The sequence below is a fragment of the Ailuropoda melanoleuca genome, chromosome 1 (genome assembly GCF_002007445.2).
Source record: "Ailuropoda melanoleuca isolate Jingjing chromosome 1, ASM200744v2, whole genome shotgun sequence".
Taxonomy (NCBI): domain Eukaryota; kingdom Metazoa; phylum Chordata; class Mammalia; order Carnivora; family Ursidae; genus Ailuropoda; species Ailuropoda melanoleuca.
The window spans coordinates 61,625,630-61,650,629 of NC_048218.1; the positions used below are offsets into that span (position 1 = coordinate 61,625,630).

At 45.0% G+C, this 25,000-nt stretch overlaps 1 protein-coding gene across 3 annotated transcripts; it reads left to right on the forward strand.

Annotated features, from left to right (window-relative positions):
* The first annotated feature begins 5,469 nt into the window (after positions 1 to 5,469).
* Positions 5,470 to 24,734, forward strand: UPK1B (uroplakin 1B). 3 transcript variants are annotated; one of them, XM_034658914.1, is made up of 7 exons: positions 7,912 to 8,149; positions 9,211 to 9,411; positions 12,480 to 12,554; positions 13,236 to 13,358; positions 15,656 to 15,835; positions 20,381 to 20,464; positions 24,570 to 24,734. In XM_034658914.1, exons 1-7 carry the CDS (start codon positions 8,081 to 8,083, stop codon positions 24,618 to 24,620), a joined length of 783 nt encoding a protein of 260 aa, XP_034514805.1. In that variant the 5' UTR covers positions 7,912 to 8,080; the 3' UTR covers positions 24,621 to 24,734. The 3 variants fall into 3 exon arrangements, with proteins under 3 accessions (XP_034514803.1, XP_034514805.1, XP_034514795.1); XM_034658912.1 differs by lacking the exons at positions 7,912 to 8,149; positions 24,570 to 24,734 and adding an exon at positions 5,470 to 5,708 and having other exon boundaries at positions 20,381 to 20,586; XM_034658904.1 differs by lacking the exon at positions 24,570 to 24,734 and having other exon boundaries at positions 20,381 to 20,586.
* Positions 24,735 to 25,000: the final 266 nt, after the last annotated feature.

Consider the following 25,000-nt stretch of genomic DNA (forward strand, 5'->3'; position numbering starts at 1 on the left):
TTTTTTTTTCAAAGATTTTATTTATTTATTGATAGAGAGAGACAGAGAGAGAGAGCACAAGCAGGGGGAGCAGCAGGCAGAGGCAGAGGCAGAGGGAGAAGCAGGCTCTTCGAGCAGGGAGCCTGATGCAGGGCTCGATCTCAGGCCCCAGGATCACGACCTGAGCTGAAGGCAGACACTTAACGCTTAACGACTGAGCCACCCAGGTGCCCCTGCTTTGGAGACTCTAGCAATAAAGTGCAGGGAACCCTTTGTGCATTGATACCAGGAGAAATGAATGCACAAGGGGAGCAGAACAGAGTCCTCCTTAAGTAAATTCTGCAGCCCGGGCACAGAGGAGAATCTCAAGCGTGAGCCGGACATCACCTCACAGCCCAGAGCAGAGGCGCTAGAGCTCGCCAAGCCCAGAGGGATGGAGCCAGTGTCTGCATGTTAACTGTTCGGGAATGTGGATGGAATGCAGAGAGGGTCCCTCCCATACAAACGTGCTGCTTGGCACCTGACTCTGGCCACACCCCAAGCACAAGTGGGAAACTTTTTTCTTGTCCCAAAGAGATTATCTCCCCCCATGAATCCTTCCATGGAAAATAAGAGCAAGCACACGTGAGTAAGGCTTATAGATCCCTACAGGAGAACGTGCCCTAGGCAGAGGACAGAGGGAAGGTAGAAGGAGCTGCTTCCCCTCATCCTGGAAGGCGTTACCTCCTGGCCAGGCCCCAGGTGTCACTGGTCCATAAAGCAAAGCCACAGCCCAATTTCCTGCCCTTCCTAAATGTGCCCCTGGTTATTAACCATAATTTCTTAGGTTTATAAACAGTGTTTGCCAACCCCTTCCCCAACTTTTATCTCAGAGATCATAAAGACCCCATCAAACACATTGTGTTTTACACACTTTATAAATGAGGAAGTAGACGGTGAGTGGCATTGCCCAGGGGTGCACAGAAAGGCTGGGCAAGAGTGGAGTTTGAAGCTCGGCATTCTGACACCACATCCATTGTGCTCACAGTTAGACCACAGCCACTAGGCCATACCGTGAGCCACGAGAACCCTACGCTGGGCTCCCTAATTGCCATCTCTTTTGACATTTGTGGCTGTTTAGAAGATGCAACAAAGGTTTTGGGTCCTCTAGACACGAACCTAGTCTAAAATACAGGTGACCAAGGAGAGGCTATGAAATGTTGACTCTCATATTAACCTGTACATGTGCACTTTTCCTTCCAAGAATTTCGGTCCCAAGGAGCGGGTGAGAGAACTGTAGGTTTGGGGTACATCTAAACAAATTTTCTGGAAAAACATGCAGGTGCCGCACTGGGTGTGGGGAAAATGTGCAAATATGAGTGCAACGTCCAGGAGCCAAGGAGACAAGTACCTAGAGAAGCGAGTAAAGAGAGGCGCAGTGATTCTGACCTTGGCAAAGGCAGACCATCTGAGCAACAAAATGGACCTGTTCTCTCTGCTTGAGGGTTGGGAAGGAAGTGAGCAAGGTGTCGCTTTTTTATTAGCTCTGTTACAGGACTTTATACAGTGCTCAGTGTTAAGGAAATGAGCTGAAGCCAGGCAGACCTGGGTTTGAAACTCAGCTTTTTTTTTTTAATATTATTTATTTATTTATTTATTTGAGAGAGATGGCGAGAGGGATAGCAAATGAGAGAGAGAGAGAGAAAGAGCATGAGCGGGGAGATGGGGCAGAGGGAGAAAAGCAAGCTCCCTGCCTGATGCAGGGCTCAATCCTGGGACCCTGGAATCATGACCTGAGCCAAAAGCAGATGGTTAACCAACTGAGCCACCCAGGACCACTGAATCTGAGCTTTTGCATTTTTCTGGCAATGTGGCTTTGGGCAAAGTAAGCAATCTCTCGAGCCTCCCTTTCTTCATCTGCGAAATGGCAAGAAAACAGATTCTCCCCTAGATGCTCCAGGAGGGCAGCTCTGCTGACACCTTGATTTTAACCCAGTGAGACTCATTTCACACTTTTGTATTATTATTATGTTCAGTTAGCCAACATATAGTACATCATTAGTTTTTGATGTAGGGTTCAACGATTCATTAGTTGCGTGTAACACCCAGTGCTCATCACCACGCATGCCCTCCTTAACACGCATCCCCTGGTCACCCCATCCCCCCACCCACCTCCTTTCTGTAGCCCTCAGTTTGTTTCCCGGAATCTGACCTCTACCTCAGATGTTACATTTTTGTTATTTTACTCCACTAAGTTTATGGTAACTTGTTACAGCAGCCATACGAAATTAGTACAGATTTCGGTGAAAAAAAAAAAATACCCATCTCTTGGATCTGTTGAGAGATGAACGTAAGTGCCTAGCATGTGCTGAGGACATCATAAGTGCTCATTAAATGACAGCTTTCACCATTGTTTTGTTATTTTGGAAGACGGGAATGACTTCCTAAGTTATTAGGCACCACTGATCCCAGAGGCCTGAAGGAGAGGAGAATGCACAGGGCAAAAGGAGAAAAATCTAGCAGTTGGCAACTGGAGCAGGTCAGGCCCATCACCATATCCCTGCCCTTCCATAAGTCAGCCTGCAGCCCAGCTGCCTCCCGCACTTCCTACCGCATGCCTGGCCAGATTTCTTCCGTTCATTCTTCTTTTTGCTCAAATCCACCCCTCATCTGCCTCCTCCTCCTTTTCTCCCACGCTTGTTTGCACGGTTCCACCCTGATTCTGGCAGGCAACCCTCCCACAAAGTATTCGTTTGTCTCTTCCCCCCTTTATAAAACTCAGTGTGGCGGATGGTCTTTGGAAAAGTGTGTTATGGGATCTGATGAGTCACTGGGACCAAATCCCATGTTCAGAGCCCCTTCAGCTCCTTTCTGGACCAATAAAGCCCCTCTTTGGTGGCCTACCTACCCCCTTCCTTAAGTTTGTAGTCCTACCTCCCCCTTTATTCGACCACATGCAGTCATGTTTGCTTGAATCCATGCTGCTGTAATCACACTTTAAATGCCTTAAAAAAACAAATTGCTGTCTTTCTGTTCTTTAAACCCGACTAATCAGCACCAGTAGGCTGCTACCCAGCACATTGGTGCATAATCCGTACTGGTTGAAATGGTGCTGCGCTCGGCTTCTCCAGATTTCTGCCCTTTACTCTCTATACTTGTGTTATCGGAACTTTCTCCTTTCGCCGTCTATTTATTTTTGTCTCTAGATGGTAACTCAACTGGTCGGGAGCAATGTTTGCTTAGACCAGTAATGAACTTTACAACGTGACTGGTCGGTCACAGGAGTAAAGATCCCCACTCCCCGCCGTGGAGTTTGCGCAGTAACTCCTTCAGGGCACTCAGGCTCCGTGCAGTCTGGCGCGTGACAATTACCAGAACAATTGCAGAAAAGAATGAATGTCACATCTAAGCAGAAACTACACAGAAACATCTTGTAACAATGACCCGGTTTCTTCTATTCACTCGGCAAACATTGATGGAGGACCCACGATGCACCCAATTCTGGGCCCAAAACACTCATTGATTTTAACTTCTTCAATTCCCACAGCTGCCCAGGCAAACGAGCAAGGGAAAATAGAGAAGTTGAGATTATGTGGAAGGTTGTTAACGCTTAGAGTGTAACAATGAAGTTACATTTTAGCAAGGTCTGAGTCAAGTAGAAGGCTAGCCTCCCATTGAGCCTCTATACAAACTGGGATTTTAGCCAAACTGCCTCATTTGCTACCTCACGGTCACCTTGCTCCTCTGGGTCCCTGCTCCCTGACTTTTCCTTTCCCTGGAAGGTCGGCAACCCCCACCTTCCTCCCACACCACCGTCCATCTCTAGTCTACTTACCAAAACCATACACAGGCTGCAAGGCTTACATCTTCCCTACTCAGAACTCCCACAGCACTTGGGGTCTTACTAGATGTATTCAAGTTATTTAGGAACTATCTTAGCTTCCCAGCGAGAGTATAAAATCCTAGACTACAGCAAACTCCCGTATGTACCTTTGTATACCTCAAAACTCAAGTTGTATCATTTAATACATTTTGATTTAGAGCAGGAATGCAGGAAGTGATCAGTTACTTAAATCAATACCACAGTAAGAGATCTGGATGGCTTTTCTGAAGGTATTTGAAGTACAGAAGCTAAAGTAATTAACCCAAACACTTAGCCTCATCTTCCTTCCAGAGACTCCTCAGGGAAAGAGAAGCCCACTTATTTTTAGGGCCATACAAAGCATTAAACCACATAAATAATTTCTGGGAGCCAGTGCGGGCTGGGGGATGAACTTGGGCTCCAGAGTCACGCAGACCAAGGTCTCCAGCCTCGCTCCTCCACTTACTGGTTGCACGGCCCTGTGGACTTTAATTACCTAAATTAAAGCTTCAGTTCCCTCATCTGCAGAATGAGGCTCCTCACCTTTTTTCTTTTTCTACCTAATCTTGGGCTATGAGAGTGAGATGTGTGTGGGGGAAGCACGGAGGACAGCGGCACATGGAAGGAACGATATGTCAGCCCCTCTTCTCCCACGCCCCGCCTTGTACAACAGGGTACCTTCTATTTTTACTTCCTTATTTATTTTTCCAAGTTTTTATTTAAATTCAAGTTAGTTAACATTTAGTGTAGTGTTGGTTTCAGGAGTAGAATTTAGTGATTCATCAGTTTCATATAACACCCCGTGCTCATTACACTAAGTGCCCTCCTTAATGCCTATCACCCAGTTCCTCCATCCTCCCACCTCCCCTCCAGCAACCCTCAGTTTGTTCTCTATAGTTAAGAGTCTCTTATGGTTTGCCTCCCTCTCTGTTTTTATCTTATTTTCCCTTCCCTTCTCCTATGCTCACCTGTTTTGTTTCTTAAATTACACATATGAGTGTAATCATATGATAATTGTCTTTCTCTGATTGATTTATTTCGCTTAGCAAAATACGCTCTAGGTCCATTCATGTCATTGCAAATGGCAAGATTTCATTCTTTTTGATGGCTGAGTAATATTCTGATACACATCTTTATCCAGTCATCAGTTGATGGACATTTGGGCTCTTTCCATAGTTTGGCTATTGTTGATAGTGCTGCTGTAAACATCAGGGTACAGGTGCCCCTTTGAATCTGTATTTTTGCATCCTTTGGGTAAATAGGGTACTTTTTAAATTGCCAACTATTTTTGAAGGTAACAAAATATTCTGATAATAATGGCTTTTAACAGCTGCCTGTAGTGCATATGGGCCCCATCTGCCAACTCTGGCCATGGGTTTACCTTTTGGGTTTCAGTTCGCCATGACTGAGGGCAGGAAGAGCCATGCCAGGGCCCCTGCCCGGTCCTCAGCACCCCACGTCTGCCCTGGTCGATGTGCAGGACCTCAGTTCATCACGCAGATGCATGCAGTCTGTATATTCCACACCTTAAAGGACCACTGAAAGTCACTGATTAGACTCCAGCAAGCTTTCCTTTTTATTCTTATTTATAAAATTACGTTTAAAAAAAAAAGTTACAGTGATTCCTGAGCTTAGTAAGCAAATTCCCGCCCTTGCTAAATGATTCCCTCACTTTGGTTTGGATGATTTCAAACGCAAGAAGGTGAACCGTGATGGTGTGACATAGTCATGTCGTGGAACTTGGAGCAGCATTTGTCACCTGGTCCTATTCAGTTGTAATGTTCTCCACTGTGTCTCCAGCTTGTGTGAAATCCTGAAGATGGCCAAAGACGACTCCACCGTTCATTGCTTCCAGGGCCTGCTGATTTTTGGAAATGTGATTGTTGGTGTAAGTAACAAGTACTTTTCAGGAAATTCTGTTCCTTCTGTAATCACAGTTTTTGGATTAATCAAAAGTGAGAGTTTAAGGAAAATAATGATATAATTACTGGCTTCCTCTCTCTTTTCTTCATTCCAGGAAATGTGTTAGTAAAATATGTTAGCTAGAACTTATATAAATAATCATACATAACTATGTAATATGTTGAAAGACCATGATTTAAAATAGAATAAATAAAAGAATATCATCCTCCCAGCTTTAACACGCAAGAATCTGAAAAAAACCACGTCCACCATGGTCAGTGTCCAAACATTCCCACCACATGCACACTTTGGTGTTTCTTTCGTATTTCACCTGTTTGATTTCTGTGGAACTCTTCTGGTAAGGCTGTTGGGGACAGATGTTTGCACTTACACATCCTTATCACACAGAGGCCAGTACAGGATGTGAGAGTGACTCCGAGTCCAGGTTTTGTGGGCTCGGTGTGCTGACTGAGCTCTCAAGAGTCAGGATCACTGGCTCTAGGCCCACCCCGGCCTCCCACTCCACGTGACTCTGGACAAGTCATTGGCTTTCAAGGCCAAGAGCCCTCATCTATAAGATGCAGGGGGTGGGAAAGATAACCACCAAGGTTCCTTCCAGCCCTAATGCTCAATGGTTCTCTGGCATGGATGAGTACGACCAGGACTAGTTTAAATATTATAATCCAGGAANTGTATCATTTAATACATTTTGATTTAGAGCAGGAATGCAGGAAGTGATCAGTTACTTAAATCAATACCACAGTAAGAGATCTGGATGGCTTTTCTGAAGGTATTTGAAGTACAGAAGCTAAAGTAATTAACCCAAACACTTAGCCTCATCTTCCTTCCAGAGACTCCTCAGGGAAAGAGAAGCCCACTTATTTTTAGGGCCATACAAAGCATTAAACCACATAAATAATTTCTGGGAGCCAGTGCGGGCTGGGGGATGAACTTGGGCTCCAGAGTCACGCAGACCAAGGTCTCCAGCCTCGCTCCTCCACTTACTGGTTGCACGGCCCTGTGGACTTTAATTACCTAAATTAAAGCTTCAGTTTCCTCATCTGCAGAATGAGGCTCCTCACCTTTTTTCTTTTTCTACCTAATCTTGGGCTATGAGAGTGAGATGTGTGTGGGGGAAGCACGGAGGACAGCGGCACATGGAAGGAACGATATGTCAGCCCCTCTTCTCCCACGCCCCGCCTTGTACAACAGGGTACCTTCTATTTTTACTTCCTTATTTATTTTTCCAAGTTTTTATTTAAATTCAAGTTAGTTAACATTTAGTGTAGTGTTGGTTTCAGGAGTAGAATTTAGTGATTCATCAGTTTCATATAACACCCCGTGCTCATTACACTAAGTGCCCTCCTTAATGCCTATCACCCAGTTCCTCCATCCTCCCACCTCCCCTCCAGCAACCCTCAGTTTGTTCTCTNTAGTTAAGAGTCTCTTATGGTTTGCCTCCCTCTCTGTTTTTATCTTATTTTCCCTTCCCTTCTCCTATGCTCACCTGTTTTGTTTCTTAAATTCCACATATGAGTGTAATCATATGATAATTGTCTTTCTCTGATTGATTTATTTCGCTTAGCAAAATACGCTCTAGGTCCATTCATGTCATTGCAAATGGCAAGATTTCATTCTTTTTGATGGCTGAGTAATATTCTGATACACATCTTTATCCAGTCATCAGTTGATGGACATTTGGGCTCTTTCCATAGTTTGGCTATTGTTGATAGTGCTGCTGTAAACATCAGGGTACAGGTGCCCCTTTGAATCTGTATTTTTGCATCCTTTGGGTAAATAGGGTACTTTTTAAATTGCCAACTATTTTTGAAGGTAACAAAATATTCTGATAATAATGGCTTTTAACAGCTGCCTGTAGTGCATATGGGCCCCATCTGCCAACTCTGGCCATGGGTTTACCTTTTGGGTTTCAGTTCGCCATGACTGAGGGCAGGAAGAGCCATGCCAGGGCCCCTGCCCGGTCCTCAGCACCCCACGTCTGCCCTGGTCGATGTGCAGGACCTCAGTTCATCACGCAGATGCGTGCAGTCTGTATATTCCACACCTTAAAGGACCACTGAAAGTCACTGATTAGACTCCAGCAAGCTTTCCTTTTTATTCTTGTTTATAAAATTACGTTTTAAAAAAAAAGTTACAGTGATTCCTGAGCTTAGTAAGCAAATTCCCGCCCTTGCTAAATGATTCCCTCACTTTGGTTTGGATGATTTCAAACGCAAGAAGGTGAACCGTGATGGTGTGACATAGTCATGTCGTGGAACTTGGAGCAGCATTTGTCACCTGGTCCTATTCAGTTGTAATGTTCTCCACTGTGTCTCCAGCTTGTGTGAAATCCTGAAGATGGCCAAAGACGACTCCACCGTTCATTGCTTCCAGGGCCTGCTGATTTTTGGAAATGTGATTGTTGGTGTAAGTAACAAGTACTTTTCAGGAAATTCTGTTCCTTCTGTAATCACAGTTTTTGGATTAATCAAAAGTGAGAGTTTAAGGAAAATAATGATATAATTACTGGCTTCCTCTCTCTTTTCTTCATTCCAGGAAATGTGTTAGTAAAATATGTTAGCTAGAACTTATATAAATAATCATACATAACTATGTAATATGTTGAAAGACCATGATTTAAAATAGAATAAATAAAAGAATATCATCCTCCCAGCTTTAACACGCAAGAATCTGAAAAAAACCACGTCCACCATGGTCAGTGTCCAAACATTCCCACCACATGCACACTTTGGTGTTTCTTTCGTATTTCACCTGTTTGATTTCTGTGGAACTCTTCTGGTAAGGCTGTTGGGGACAGATGTTTGCACTTACACATCCTTATCACACAGAGGCCAGTACAGGATGTGAGAGTGGCTCCGAGNATGTGAGAGTGACTCCGAGTCCAGGTTTTGTGGGCTCGGTGTGCTGACTGAGCTCTCAAGAGTCAGGATCACTGGCTCTAGGCCCACCCCAGCCTCCCACTCCGGGACTCTGGACAAGTCATTGGCTTTCAAGGCCAAGAGCCCTCATCTATAAGATGCAGGGGGTGGGAAAGATAACCACCAAGGTTCCTTCCAGCCCTAATGCTCAATGGTTCTCTGGCACGGATGAGTACGACCAGGACTAGTTTAAATATTATAATCCAGGAATTTGGGCGAGGGGCAGTGGGAGTGGGGGTGGGAGGTTATCTCCATACAAGAAGATGTCATTTGAGTGGTTCATGTCCCAAGGACTCTCGATGGTCTAAAATTGCCTGGATCTTTTCCTAAATAGCAATAAGACAGAGCAACACGTGGGAGGAAGCATACAACTTATTAACAGGATGGAAAGGGGTGTTTGGTTTCCTAGTAATGAGTTTAAGTCCATCGCTTTGAGCCTATGCAGGGACAGAGTGAGTCTCTCTCACAACCCCCTCCCCACTGTTCTGCATCCCTTTTCCAATGCTGCTCTCCTGACCACCGGCCTGACCAAACGCCCTCTGCCCCCAGATGTGTGGCCTTGCCCTGACCGCAGAGTGCATCTTCTTTGTATCTGACCAGCACAGCCTCTACCCGCTGCTTGAGGCCACTGACAATGATGACATCTACGGGGCAGCCTGGATTGGCATGTTCGTCGGCATCTGCCTCTTCTGCCTGTCCGTTCTAGGCATTGTAGGCATCATGAAATCCAACAGGAAAATTCTTCTGGCGGTGAGACCTTAAAACTCTCTACAGTTGCCTCTGGGATCAATTGTGATGGACTGTTTCTTCTTCCCTGAGGACAGTGATTTGGCTTGTAGTGGAGCAGGTGGGAGCTGAGAGAGCCAGGTGAGGAGTGAGAAGGAGGTTAAGACTCCCCCTGCAGTGAAGCCTGTCCACATGGGGGCAAGGATGTCCTCCACCATTGCAAGTCCAGAAGATTCCAGTACAGAGAACCCACAGGGGAGAAACCTGGGCATGACCCTTTTGAGTATTTTCCAGATCTGTGCTTCACTATCCAGTGTCTGCACACATCCAGCAGGTACAGCCGGGAGCTACATAGGCCAAGGGAGAGACAGAGTGAGAACATGATCATTAGATTTTTTTCTCTTGACAATAAGTGGTCTAAAGTATTGTTTTCATATTAATCATTGGCATTTTAGGATATAAAGTACAAAATTTGCATGATTTTTTAAAGAGAAAACATGAGGTTTTTCAGACATTTTTGAGCTCAAGGCTGATGATTTTGTAAAACGACCTGCATTTTGTATATTTTGCATTCAGTCTACTTTTCAGGGACCCTAGGAAACCCTGCTGCATAGCACTGTAGAGGACAGCCTCAGCTCCCACCTGCCTGCAGAGGCTTTAACGCTGTGCACCTGCAGACGGGCTTCTGCCCTTAGCCACAGGCAACAAGGGCATGCCTGGCCTGCGTAGATGGAAGCCAGTTTGCTGCCAGCTGAGCTAAGAACCCTTGACATTGGGTCTAGACCTCTGTTCTTTGCCCCATGCTCAGAACAATGGTTTCTCACACTGCAATCGGGTCCCACCCCCACTCCCCACCCTGAAATAAATCTCCTACCCAATGCTGCAGGACCTGAGTTACATCTTTATGGAACAAGCCCAGCAACTTAAGATGCTTGTTGGTTTACTTTTCCTGCGATCTAAACATTGTCCTGGCACCCAGGGAATGCAGAACCTTTACATTCTCTGATTCCTTTAGCATGAGTTAATTCCAGGACAAAAGCACCCACTTTTTCTGGTGAGGAGAAGAATGCAGGGAAAGGGAGAGGAGGGGCAAGTGTCCTCAGAGACAGTTTCACCTGCATCCTGGTCTCNACCGTTTCACCTGCATCCTGGTCTGCCTTTGGGCCAGCCGTGTATGCTTGACACAGCCAGGAGGCAACATGCTTCACCGTGCCCTGCAAACAGAAGAAGCAAGGCACCTTCTTGGGGGCTGATGGAGAAAACCCCTGCATCCCGGGGCCTCCTTTCTGGAGTGTCTCTAAGGGGTTTCCAGGCCCCTTTAAGAAGAGCCATCAGGGGCTCCTGGGTGGCTCAGTCGTTAAGGTCTCCCAGGATCCTGGGATCAAGCCCCACATCGGGCTCCCTGCTTGGGGGAAGCCTGCTTCTCCCTCTCACACTCCCCTAGCTTGTGTTCCCTCTCTTGCTGGCTCTCTATCAAACAAATAAATAAAATCTTCAAAAAAAAAAAGAAAAAAGAAGAGCCATCAAAGCTCTTTTTTTTTTTTTCTTATANCTCTTGCTGTCTCTCTATCAAACAAATAAATAAAATCTTCAAAAAAAAAAAAAGAAAAAAGAAGAGCCATCAAAGCTCTTTTTTTTTTCTTTTAAGGATTTTATTTTTAAGTAATTCCTACACCCGAGGTGGGGCTTGAACTCACAACCCCAAGATCAAGCGTCACATGCTGTAGGGACTGAGCCAGCCAGGTGCCCCCAACCACCAAGGCTCTTGACAAGAAACAAGGCAGCAAATGTTAGGCGGCCTCTGACGGTGCTCCTGCTGCTGCCACAGCCCTTCTGTGAGGAGCAGCTGAGTCGTTAGGGCAGCCCAGAGTCCTGCTCAGAGAGCCATCCCCCCGGGGGAGAGAGCACAGCGTTCCTTGCCCTCCGCCACCCACACTGACTGTGGCGCCCCTTCCCTAGAAGAACCCGGGGACCCAAAGCGGATATGCAAGACCGAGGAAAGCAGAGACAGACCCTTGCAAATAGTTCCCACCCCAGATTGAGGCCACTTGCTGTTCAGATATTTTTCAGTCATAAATCGAGACAGTGTGGTGGGGAAGCATCGTGCGACACACAAGGGCACACAGACACACAACGGCAACACACAGCGAGGTGCGTTCCGCTGGCCTGACTGGTACCTGGAAGGCTGGGGGTTGAGAGAAGAGTGCTGACAAAGGGCTGTGTACCCGGACGTGGCCCGGTCCTCTCTGGTCGGACTGGACCCTTGTCAGGAGCGGCGATGGATGTTAAACACGATCCGGGTCATCTTCTCCTGACCTCCGTAATTCTAAGGTTTCGGTAAACCATAAAGAAAATTGCCGTCAGCGAGAGGGGATTTATGAAGCTCTATGCAGTGTCTGACCCACCAGGACTCTCTTGCCAGCCATTGAACCAACACACACGCACACACACACACGCACACAGAGACGCGTGCATACGCGTGCGTGCACACAGCAGTTCATTCTCTTGTGTTTGTTTTTCTCAGTTAAAATAGAAATGCAAGGTACTGGGCTGAGAAAGCTCTGTATTCAATAGTCATCTGTTCTCTGGGCATAAGGAGGGGATTGAGCTGACTAGCACCTGCCACCAAGTCTTGGTCCAAACAGCTGAAAATTGCCGTCAGCGAGAGGGGATTTATGAAGCTCTATGCAGTGTCTGACCCACCAGGACTCTCTTGCCAGCCATTGAACCAACACACACGCACACACACACACGCACACAGAGACGCGTGCATACGCGTGCGTGCACACAGCAGTTCATTCTCTTGTGTTTGTTTTTCTCAGTTAAAATAGAAATGCAAGGTACTGGGCTGAGAAAGCTCTGTATTCAATAGTCATCTGTTCTCTGGGCATAAGGAGGGGATTGAGCTGACTAGCACCTGCCACCAAGTCTTGGTCCAAACAGCTGATCAACGAGGGGTTGTTGAATAATTACGTTAATAATTAGATGGTTAATACTTAGATGAATGTGCTGAAAAATATAGCAGTTATTTTTTTTAAACTCTCTCTTTGGAGATAAATGTAATTTTTTTTTCCCATTTGTTTCCCTTCCAGTATTTCATCCTGATGTTTATAGTATACGGCTTTGAAGTGGCGTCTTGTATCACAGCGGCGACACAACGAGACTTCGTGAGTTCAATCACAAAAAGCACAGAACGAAAATGATCACAGGAGTCGTCATTATCATCATAACAATATAATAGCTGACATGTATTAAGCCCTTACTCTGTACCAGGCACTCTAATGTGCATTAATATTAATTCTACAAGTTTACTTAATCCTCAGAATAACCCTTTGAAATAGGTATTATCACAATGGTCACTTTTAAGATAAAGAAATGAGACTTAAAAAGGCAAAGTAACTTGTCCAAGGTTACACAGCTGGTAAGGGAAAGAGGAGAATCCTGAGTCCATGCAGAGTAACTCCCGGGCCCAAGTTTACACGGCTGTGCTCTGCCCACTCTGCCCTCCCACAGGATGGTCAATAATCCACCACATCTAAGACTTCCTCTCAATTCAGCACCTTGCCTTCTCACCTGTTCTCCATTTCCTAGCCTAAGCCGCTCTAAAATGCCTGCTCACCCTGGTCTCACTGGGATTTCTTTGAAGATGGGGGTGAGGGGTGTCTTCTCCCTTCATGGGGACTTCAGCCTTCCAGAGCAGCCTCACCCCCACCCCGCCGCTTCTCAGTGCCTCTCAGTTTTACTCCGGGAGACACTGTTCAGTGCCCCTAGCAACAGGCTGAGCAAATCATTTTCTTCCTTGGGGATGAGTGTGCTAACTCTCCTTTTTTTGTCTCCTCCCACCATAGTTCACACCCAACCTCTTCCTGAAACAGATGCTGGAGAGGTACCAAAACAATAGCCCTCCAAACAATGATGACCAATGGAAAAATAACGGAGTCACCAAGACCTGGGACAGACTCATGCTCCAGGTAATGCCGGCAGTCTTGGGGAGATAGCATTCTGTACCTAAACCAGTATCCGGGAGTGAGGGTATGGTTGGGAGTGAAGTCAAAGAGCGGGGATCACAGCCTCTAGGGCAGTCTCGTTCAAAAAGAGACTGGACTGGGCACCTGCGTGGCTCAGTCGGTTAAGTGTCGTGACTCTTGATTTCAGCTCCGGTCATGATCTCAAGGTCATGAGGTAGAGCCCTGCATCGGGCTGGGCATGGAGCCTGCTTAAGATTCTCCCTCTCCCTCTCCCTCTGTCCCACCCCTCCTGCTCACACAGGCTTGCGCTCTCTCTCTCTCTCAAAAAAAAAAAAAAAGGAGAAAAGAATAAAAGAGACAGGACATAGGCAAGTTCATTTATTCTTCTTATCTATTCCTCTTGTGTGTACATCACTCAGGGGGACCCCTAGATCTTTTATTTTCAAGCCATGATGTTGATTAACTTCCATTTAGGGATAATGACATTGTCAAGAAATTTAGATAAATCACACACTGCCTCTTAGAACTCAAGCATCACTTCCACTGAATGAGTTTGCTTCCTCTGCATCACAGAGAACTCAAGTGGCGATTATTGCCTATTTTGCTTCTTTATTACCGAAGGGCGAGTGCTGCCAAGAACCATGGGCTACGACTTGACTTGATTGCCCACTTTTCTATAACTGGCCATCATACTTTATATGCAAATTTACCTTAAATATCATCAAAAATCCAAGCCTTTCAGAATATCCACTGTTACCCTTACATTGCCTTATGTATGTAAATGTCTATCCCTACATAAGCCCTAATCTGACCCAACTCTCACACCGCCCCCTGCCTCCCCTCCCCCTCCACTGGCACACAGCACATCATCAGCAAACTCCCTTATAGGCTTTGCCCCCTCTTTGATGTCTCTTTACCCTCAATCCTCTATCCCTTCCTTCATTTATCTGAATATTCCCATTCCAGTCATTCTTTTTACCCCATGAGAACCTCTGATTCACTGGCACTTTTTTACTTTCTATCACTCTTCTGACCATAGGTCATGTACTTTTTCCACTCTGCTAGCAAGAACTAAGCTCTTCAAATGAAAATGCAAATGCCTACACATCTGAAAAATCTTCCTACCAACTTTTAAAAACCCAGTCTGAGCTTAACCATTTTTTCCCCAAAAAAGCCCAGATCTAAATACAGGATAATTATTTTTCTTAGCAAGATATTTTCCATAATCCAGGGAAAATAGGATATGCTTTAAAGACAGCTGATTTGGAGTGCCTGGGTGGCTTCAGTTGGTTAAGTGTTTGTCTTTAACTCAGGTCATGATCCCAGGATCTTGGGATTGAGCCCCGTGTTGGGCTCCCTCCTCAGTGTGGAGTCTGCTTCTCCCTCAGCCCCCCACCCTGCTTGTGCCCTCTTTCTCTCTTGCTCTCAAATAAATAAATAAAATAAAATAAAAATAAAGACAGTTAATTTACCATCAACTTTATTTGAAAGTAATTCATTCTGAAAGTTGAGAGGGGTCTGTCATTTTAATTTCTTCCCTTGAAACATTTTAGCAGAATTTCTACAAAGGAAGGAAAGTGTATGAAGTATGTTTTATCCTCTCTCCTCAACTGTATCCAGAGGGTGAGGATATTAGCTATGTGTTGCTTGCTCTTCCTCTCCTATGTAGAGGCGTAGCTGTGTGCCACCAGGTTTGGGTCATTTTCTTCCAGTTTATTTTCTCCCATTATAAAAGTAATACACAACTACTCTAGAAAATGTTAAAAGTACAGAAATGTAAAACAAGAAGAATTACTCATCACTTCTTCACCACTAAAAATTTTAATTTTCTGACTCTCAATTTGCTCATATGTCATATGAGAATAATCATACTTCCCTCCCATTGCTATATCAAGATATTAGTATTAATAATAATTAAGGGTTTACTATGAGTCAGGCACTGTACTAGACAGGTCAGGCACATTGGCTAATTTAATCCTCACAGGAATTCTGAGGACCATGGACTGTGTGAAGGAAACAAGGCCATTTTTTTCAGTGAAGGAAAATGAGGCATAGTAGGGAGTTGAACTCCTCAGAGGTTACAGAGCTCATTAGTGGCTGGCAGAGTAACAAATGTTGAAGCATTTTGTAGGCTTTAAAATGTAGGTTAGTGATACCCTCAGCTCTTGTTTGGGGAATTCTAGTAAGTGTAAGATATGGTACACTTTCCATATCTTCTTTCACCATAAAATCTCAGTGGCTACATTGATGTTCTAGCAAGGAGCACGGAAGAGAATTTTGTCTCTGTCCTCTGCTGACAGGACCACTGCTGTGGTGTAAATGGTCCATCAGACTGGCAGAAATATACGTCTGCCTTCCGGACCGTGAATAACGATGCCGACTATCCCTGGCCTCGTCAGTGCTGTGTGATGACCAATCTTAAAGAACCTCTCAACCTGGAGGCCTGCAAACTAGGGGTGCCTGGTTACTACCACCAGCAGGTGAGTCCTCCCTGCCCAACACCTGCCAGAACTGTGTTCTGTTCTTTATGAGGGAAATACTGGTTAACTATAGGTAAAGGTCTCTCATGAAGAACCTGCATCCTTTTTCCTAAACCTCACGTCAACTATTTCTTTCTCAGTCAGTAAAATGAGGATGCTAATCTAGGGCTGTTCTGGGGAAAATCGACATTGTAATAAAATTAACAGAACCTGAGAATTGCAATAGCAAAGTCCAACTTTGTTTAAATGCAGACTATTTGTACAAGAGAATATATACTTGCTATTTCAGAAATGATTTCCATTAAACAAAGATTTGTTCTATTTTTGCAAAATGTAAATCGGAAGGGGTGTATACGAAAAGAATGTTTTGCTAGTGCCAAAGCAATGGCAATGGCTGACGGTAAATGCAGTAATTGTACAACTGCCTTCATTATTCAGTGGTAATATAGGATAGTCTTAATTGAATATGAAGTCGATGATTTGGGTAGAAGGCAGTTTATATACAGATGGTTTTTGAGACAGTGTTTCCAGCCTGATGAGAACGATATAATGATCCTGAAAACTAACATGTATTGAGTACTAACTAAAGGCAGATACCACTCCAAGTGCCATAACATATATTATTAACTCATTTAAGGCTCAAATGTAGGTGCCAGTGTGATTCTTATTTTATGGACGAGGAACTGAGACATGGAGATATAAGTACCTTGCCCAAGGTCACTCGGCTAGTAAAAGGTTGAGTCAGAATTCAAACCCAAGCCATCTGGCTCTGAAGCCCAGACTGTAAGCCAAGAAAGAACTTGGAAATAGTCCCAAAAAGCCTGAGGAGAATTCTCCTATACTTGTAGCCAGCCTCCGAAATACTTACACTGCTTTGCGAGTTACCACTTTGAGGGAAGCTGGTTGTGTGCCAGTTCATTAAATATTGAGAAACATCAGACTCCTTAGTCCGGGAGTAAACAATACAGAGTGCGCTTTCAGAGTGAAGGTCACCGAACAGCTGAAGATCGTGCCATCGCCAGGAGGGTGCCTGGACTAGGATCGGTTGCATTCATCCAGAAAAGGGCATGGGAGTGATGCAGATTATTCTGCAGAGTCCTTCAAAGCAACCCTATCTAGCTTTTCAGCAAGGTTGTTTTGGTGTCATTTCAATCAGTTACATTCGGACTGCTCTAAAAATTAAATGTATTCCTTATAATCACAGTATGCAGTCTAATGAGCACTCTCAGGAGTAATACATGCTTTCAGTATTTCAGCCTTGGCACGGACCCACACAAACGTATCTTGATTGGATTGGATTGCATATAAACTGCATTGTCTCTGTGAAAGGGACAGAACAGGGTATTTGCCCTCAGATAATCGGGTGATCTCCCTAGGACATGTGATGTTTCTAGCAGCGAGGGACCTCCCCATGAGTTTTGACAACCCTTCCCACCTCCTCCCTTGAGGTTTCTTGGCCTCACCTGTCCTTAACATTTCTACCTCCTCTACCCACCAGCTACAGCACAACTACAAACTTACCATCACGCAACCCTACTCCCCTACCCAAGTCCTGCACCTGAAATTCCTCTGTCCCCAGCATCCTGTGCTCCTCCTCTTCAATCTCACTCGTTCTTCACCCTCGACATACTCTCTTACCTACTCGTCCTTTCCACTTCTCCCTCTCCCCGTGCCCCAGATTCCCACACACCACCCTTCTTTCTGAGCTGCAGGTCCTGCTACTTCTCCTATAGCAATCCCTTCTCACCAAGTTAAATATGTCGCCCAGTACTTCCTATCCTTTACTCCTACTACTGCAGTTGACGCCTTGAGCCATATTGTAGGTATTTGCTCACAAGTCCACTTTTTCTGCGTCTCCTCAAAGACTGTACGCTACTCACTTCTGCGTCTCAGTTCTTCACATACTGCTGGCCCAAAGCAGGCACTGGGACATGTTTGGCGGGGGGTGATGGAAGAAGGGTATGACTCTCTTTTTCATATCCACATTGTAGTTTTCAAAATCCACATTGCATAAATGAAGGCTAACAAAATTAGGGAAGTCCTCATAGGTGTGGGGAAAACAGAAACTCACCAGAATTGCCCATAGCATGTCAGATGCAGATAGATGTATCCTTACTTGGGTCCATCTGCCCCAGAAATGCTATGTGCAAATTCTGATCATCGTACCTCAGGAACATTATCACAGAACTAAAGAAGATCAAGGGAAGCNCCATTAAAAAGATTAAAAAAAAAAAAAAAAAAAAAAGCACCATGCGAAGGAAGTAAATTAGAAGAGGTGAAAAAACTGGGGCTTTTGTCTGAAGTTCCATAAGAACAATACCCATGTCTGTCTTGTCACCGCTGAATGGCCAGCCCAGCGTCTGGCACCTGACATAAGTGGGTCCTATGGGTACGTATTAGGACAAACGACCCCCTCCCAACATTGTCAGGAGGATCCGTGAGTAATGGGTATAGGAGGGTTTGTGAGCTACTGTGTCACAGATGCTCCTGCTGTAATCATTACTTCGTATCAGGCTCCGCTCATTCTATCAATGTTTATTAGGTGCCTACTATGTGCCAGGTACTCGTGCTGGGTTCTAGAGATTCAGCAATGAGCACAATGAGATCCCTGCCCTCATACTTGTACTGTAGTGTGGGAGAGAGACACCAAACAAGTTACCAAACAAATACATGATAAATTCCAGGTAGTGATAAATGCCATGAGCGGAAGTAAAGTGGGGCAAGTATACAGGAATGACGGGGAAAGAGTGTTTATCTCTATGGTGGTCAAGAAAGACTTCGTTGGGATAACACTTGCACAGAGTTCTCAATCAAGTGAGGATATGAGACGCTCACTTTAAAAAGACTGGGGAAGAGAGTTCTAAGCAAAGGAAGGCAGCAGGTGCAAAGCTCTAAGTAGGAGCGGTCTTAGGTTTTTAGAGGAACACCAAGGACATCCGCATGGCAAGGCCAGAATGAGAGAAGGAAGAGTAGAAGGCGAGGATGATTTAGATTTTGTAGGGCTTGAATCTCTGTGGAAGGATCCCTCCTTGGGAAAAACAATTAAAAATATGCATACAAAATTAGGTACAGGGCCTTGAAATGGTCTTGATAAGTAAGCAGCCCTGAAGCTTAAGCTCATTAGCTTTACAGGGAAACAGCCTCTGGGAGAGGATGCCAGGCTCAGAGGGAGAGGCAGAGCCTCGTCACACAGGGCTCCGGAGGCCACTGGGAGGACTCAGAATTTCATTTTAAGAGTGGGGGAAAGCCATTTGTTTTGAGCAGGGATTTGAAGTGATCTGATTTATGTTTTACAAGCATCCCTCTGGCACTGTACAAAGCTAAGGAGGGTGCCGACAGCGGACTCGGGCTCCAGGGAGACAAAGTTAAGAGGAGGTTGTAGTAATTCTGGAGGGAGACCATTGTGGACCAAAGCGGTAGCAGGAAGCAATACGTGTTTGCATTTGAGATATACTGTTAAAGTAGGCCCAAAAGGTTTTGCTTAAGTATATGATGTTGGATAAGGAACAGTTAGAGATAACGGACAGGAACAGTTAGAGATAACTCCAAAATTTTTTACTTGAGCGCGTGGGTGAACAGAGATGCCTGTAATGTAGATAGAGAAGGGTAAATGGGGGGAAATAAAGGCTTAGCAAAGTCAGGGAGCATAAGTGGGTTAACAAGGGCCTGCAGCAGGGCCAGAAAGATGGAACCTCAAGTGGTCGCCTGGGCAGGGCCTCACCAAAAGGTCAGCCTTTTGAGGACATTTCCCTCCGGACCTCAGTGGTCCATGGAACCACCTGGCTGCCGCATTGCCTAGACTTCCCCAGGGCGTCAGCACAGGTCCCCCAGAGCGCAGCTCTAACCCCACGCGTGTGTGTCACTCCAGCAGTTTGCATGGCGACTGGGACAGAGTGTGCCGCATGGAAAAACTCAGTGGATTATGGCATGCATGCGTGCTTTGATTAATAAAAAATGAATCGCTTGCACGCACACTGTGGCTTTTCAATGTCTTACTAGAATCCAATAAAGAAATGTTGAAATACGATAGCAAATGAGAATTCAGACAGCATGAAATAGGAGTTCCTTTAATGGTTTAAAAAAAAAAACCCTTTGATTTTCATAGATCAGAAGCACTTTTAAGAACAAACAAAATAAAAGGTAACTCTGCTCTCAAAAAAAATCAAAAAAATCTGTAGGGAGAGAAAAAATACTCAAATTTTATTAAGAATATATTGTACTTCATACTACAATTTAAAAAAAAGAATACATTGCCCACGTATTCAGTATGACAAAACATTAGCCTAAAATAGCAGCACCTTGTTAGACTGAGTGATAAAGACACAAAATAACGTGATATGAAGTAGTTATTGAACAGGACTGTTTCTATTCCCTCAGCACAGCCCCATCAATACTCGGCTGTCCACGGGGATGTGGAAAGAGCCTGGTTATGTAAACTAGACTTTAGAATAGTATTATCTGGATAGAAATCTGCTTTCCTGCCCATCCCTTACATCTTTTTCTCTGGTTCCTCTCACACCCACGTGGAATCACCTGTCTCTCCAGGGATGCTATGAACTCATCTCTGGACCGATGAACCGACACGCCTGGGGGGTGGCCTGGTTTGGATTCGCCATTCTCTGCTGGACTGTGAGTATTTCCCTGCCCATGCAAAGGAGAGAACTTGAGATTGCCCCTGGTTAACCCAACCACACTAGCAGTCTGGAAACAAAACCTCAGAACTGAGGGCTGGGCAGGAAGCTGTTGGTGTCAGGCCAAGGACAGTGGATTCCGTTGGTGGGCAGGGCGTTCATATCCCCCCAGGGGAAGGGATGTGCCCTACTCGTCACATCCACCCACTGATGGGGGAGCACTTGCCTGCTGCCCTTGCTCTCCAGATCTCATTAGTTTATTATAGATACCAAAGATCGCTCAGTGGTTAGAGACCACTTCCCAGGGAAGCTTGGAGAAAAGAAAATATGCCTGGGCCCCAGCCTCTGAGATTCTGATCCAGTGGATCCAGGCACAGGACCCAGGCATTAAAAAGCATTTCCTTTTTTCCATATGATTCTAATTTGCTGTCAGGATGAAGAGCCATTACATTTGGGAAGCAGTTCTAAAGTTTTGCTTTCAGAACCCTTTTACACTCTCAACAATTATTGAGGACTCCAACAAGCTTTTATTTATGGGGGCTATATCTATTTATATTTACCCTAATGGAAATTAACTCAGAATTTTAAAAAATACTTATTAATTCATTTGAAATAACAATAATAAACTAATTACATGTTAGCATTAACAATATATTTTTGTGGAAAAAAGTGACTATTTTCCAAAACAAAAAATAGAAAAGCAGCATTGTTTTACATTTTTAAAAGTATTTTCAGTGTCTGGTTTTAATAGAAGACAGCTGGGTCCTCATATTTGCTTCTTCACTTAATCTGTTATGGTATGTTGCTTAGGTTGAAGGATTTGAAGAAAATCCACCCTCACACTGATAGGTAGTTGAAAAAAACTAGAATGTTTTGATAGCCTTATCCAAAGGTAATTGTGAATATTCTTCTTCGGTACTACACAAAACTTGACAACTAGCAGTTTCTTAAAGGTTAGTTGCAATGTGGAATCTAAAACTTTGTCAACAAACTTTTCACTCTATTGTATTAAAATACATTCACATTGGTTTGTCTTACAATTTGCAGAAATCTTTTACCCATCCATGATTCTATAACATCATGCATTGGTCATTTGGGAAAATATTGGTTCACTATGTTATGCTGATCTTCCAAACGTTGGCTGAATTCTTTACCCAATACCAAAAAATCACATTCGTTGCTATTGCCACATTGGAAAGACCGTTAATCATGGGGATGCTATCAACCCATCACGACAGAAACAAGTTGCCTGATTTTTGCTTGAGTGCCCAAATGGATCACTGGCAACAAATATTGTCAGTTGTTTTCCCCGGAAGTAGCAGACTCACTTTGTAAATTTTTGAGACAATGTCTGCCAAACAGCCAATCTGAATAACTGTAGCTCGTCTATTAGTCATTTTTTCAAGTAAAAATCACGTTTCATGAAAAAATGGCTATTTCGGGGGCGCCTGGATCACTCACTCGTTAAGCGTCTGCCTTTGGCTCAGGTGCTGATCCCAGGGTCCTGGAAGCGAGCCCCATGTCGGGCTCCCTGCTCAGCCCTTTCCCTCTGGCCCTCTTCCGCCTCTCCCAGCTGGTGCTCTCACTCTCAAATAATAAATAAAATCTTAAAAAAAAATGGCTTGGGGCACCTGGGTGGCTCAACTGGTGTTGGGCGACTGCCTTCCGCTGGGTCATGATCTGGAGTCCTGGGACTGAATCCAGCATCTGGCTCCCTGCTCAGCAGGGAGTCTGCTTCTCCCTCTGACCCTTCCCCCCTCATGCTCTTCTCTCAAATACATAAAATTAAAATCTTAAAAAAAATGCCTAGTTGAGGCTACAACTCAAACAATCACACAAGTGCTTTTCCTTAAGACAACCCTCAGATCTCAGCTTTCAACGAAACTGCTTTATGCATACTTTCCGTTGCAAGAATATTAAAAAGATGTATATTCAGGGGCGCCTGGGTGGCTCAGTTGGTTAAGTGTCTGACTCTTGATTTCCACTCAGGTCACGTGATCTTACGGTCGTGAGATCAAGCCCCATGTTGGGTTCCCCTGCCCTCTTCCTCCCCCCTCCCCCGTGCATGAGCACATGTGCACTGTCTCTCAAATCTTTTTTTTTTTTTTTAAAGATTTTATTTATTTATTCGACAGAGATAGAGACAGCCAGAGAGAGAGGGAACACAAGCAGGGGGAGTGGGAGAGGAAGAAGCAGGCTCCCAGCAGAAGAGCCTGATGTGGGGCTCGATCCCATAACGCCGGGATCACGCCCTGGGCGGAAGGCAGACGCTTAACCGCTGTGCCACCCAGGCGCCCCTCAAATCTTTTTTAAAAAAGATTTTATTTATTTATTTGAGAGAAAGAATGAGAGAGCAGAACGGGGGAGGGGGCAGAGGGAGAAGCAGACTCCCTGCTGAGCAGGGAGCCCCACCCAGGGCTGACCTCCAGGACCCCAGGATCATGACCTGAGCCAAAGGTAGATGCTTAACTGACTGAGCCACTCAGGCACCCCAATGAATAAATCTTAAAAAAAAAAAAAAAGGTGTATATTCAAAGGTGAACATTTAATAAAATTAGTAATTCTTGCTGCTTCATCAAACACAATCTCAAAATTCTAAAACTCCACATCTCTTAAGGTGCCTTTTCTCTCACTGCACGTACATAGCAGTGAAGGATACACAGGCCACTCACACAGTTTAGTGCCTCTACCTCGAATCCTGCTGCGTTGCCAGCAGTTTTACTGCTTTTGCACCATCAGTACAAATGTGGAAAACAGGGGGAAGGGCAAAGTCTTAATATTGTTATGCAAATGGTCTTGACATCCGGCACACCCCCAAGGGTCCCTTGGGTGTCAGTGCACCCCACTTGAGGAAATGCTGGGTTCAGCGTGAGAAGCTCAGTGAGGCAGGCAGGAAGGGAAAGTGAACTCCTTTGAGAGCTCTTCTGTGGTTCCTCACCCACCCTCAGGAAGTCCTGCAACACCCCCCACACACCTCCGTCATGCCACCCTCATGTCTACGATGTATTTGTCTCTGTCAAAAGCCTGGGAACCAGCTGCCCTCTGTATCCCCAGGGCCTAGCCGTGCACATAGCTGGTGCTTGATCGTTTGTTGAATCAATGGAAAATGGTAACAGTGAAGTTTCTATCTGTGCCATGCTAGCAGGAACGGTGGGATAATGTTTAAAGGCTCTTAAACTCCAGACCAGTTGAAACACTTGACATTTCCACAAGCATCGAATGGACTCTGAATCTAGTAAGTCTCTTTGAAATTCAAAAGAGGGAAGCAAAAGGAACTAAATGTATTGAGGGCCTGCTATGGACAAGGCATCATGTCCAATACTTTTAGCATTAAATCCCCACAACAGTAGCTAGGTAGGGAGCCAGTCTCCTAAGGTAAGTTCCTTACCTTCTTTGTGCCTTGGTCTCTTCAAAGGGTTCTGGAAACATTCAGTGGACTTGTATGTGTAGCACTCAGAACAGTGCCTGATGTATAGTAAGTTGTCAATAAACATCAGACATTAGTGGTCATAGTATTTCTTTCTCATTCCGTCGTCTAACTCAGGGGGCGGATGAAGAATATTATCATTACTTTCCAGATGCAGGGAGTGAGTGGCAGCTCACTTAGAACGGAGATATTCTAACTCCTCGCCCAAGTCAAATACCTTGAGTTCTGTGGCATTCTTCAGGGGCAGCCGTTCCAGGTCACAGGCATTTTTGGGAAAAGAGGGGGTTTATGGGAGGAGAGTTTCAACAGCAGAAAGCAAGAAACTTGTACCTCCAAATGGTACATGCAAGAAATAGGAATCCACTGGAAGGTCATTAGCCTGGTGGGAAGAAGACAGAATCTCCCCAGGGGGCTAGTTTAGCACAGATGTGAGGGGAGCAACCCCCGCAGACAGGGACGTCTAGGGCAGATTGGGGCAAGAAAGTGGGGAACGGAGAAGCTATTGCTGAGTGGCAGGCTAATTACCTCTGCCCCAGGAAGTTTCTTAAGGTGAGATTACTCTTAAAAAATCAGCATCATCTAAGCCTGAGTGAACCTAACATCCTTTTTTCCCCAAGTATGAACTGTTTCTAAAACAATTCCTTATTTTTGTCTTTTTTTTCCCTTTGTATTCTAGTTTTGGGTTCTCCTGGGTACCATGTTCTACTGGAGCAGAATTGAATATTAAGAACAAAGTGTCACCACCACACCACCTTCCTCCAGTGACTCTGGACCCGGTGCTGCAAGTGAGCTCTCCTAGGACAGCCCACATCTGCGCCCCAAGGGGGCCCTGTGCTTTCGTGCTCACACTGCTGAGTCAGTTGATGCAGTGTTCCCCTGGGCTCTCAGCCTCTCAAAATTCTCAGTAGTGTTTTCAGCCTGGTCTAGGGTTCTGCAACATTTTTATAGACAGTAGGAAAGGGAGACTTTAGAAAGTCGATAACTACTTCCATCCCTGCTTACTTTTAATTTGGGGGCATAAAAACACTCACAAGAACCAGTGTTATCACAGCAAAGCCAAGTCCATATTTGGACAGCAAGGTTGCGTGTATTTCTCACTACTTTCTA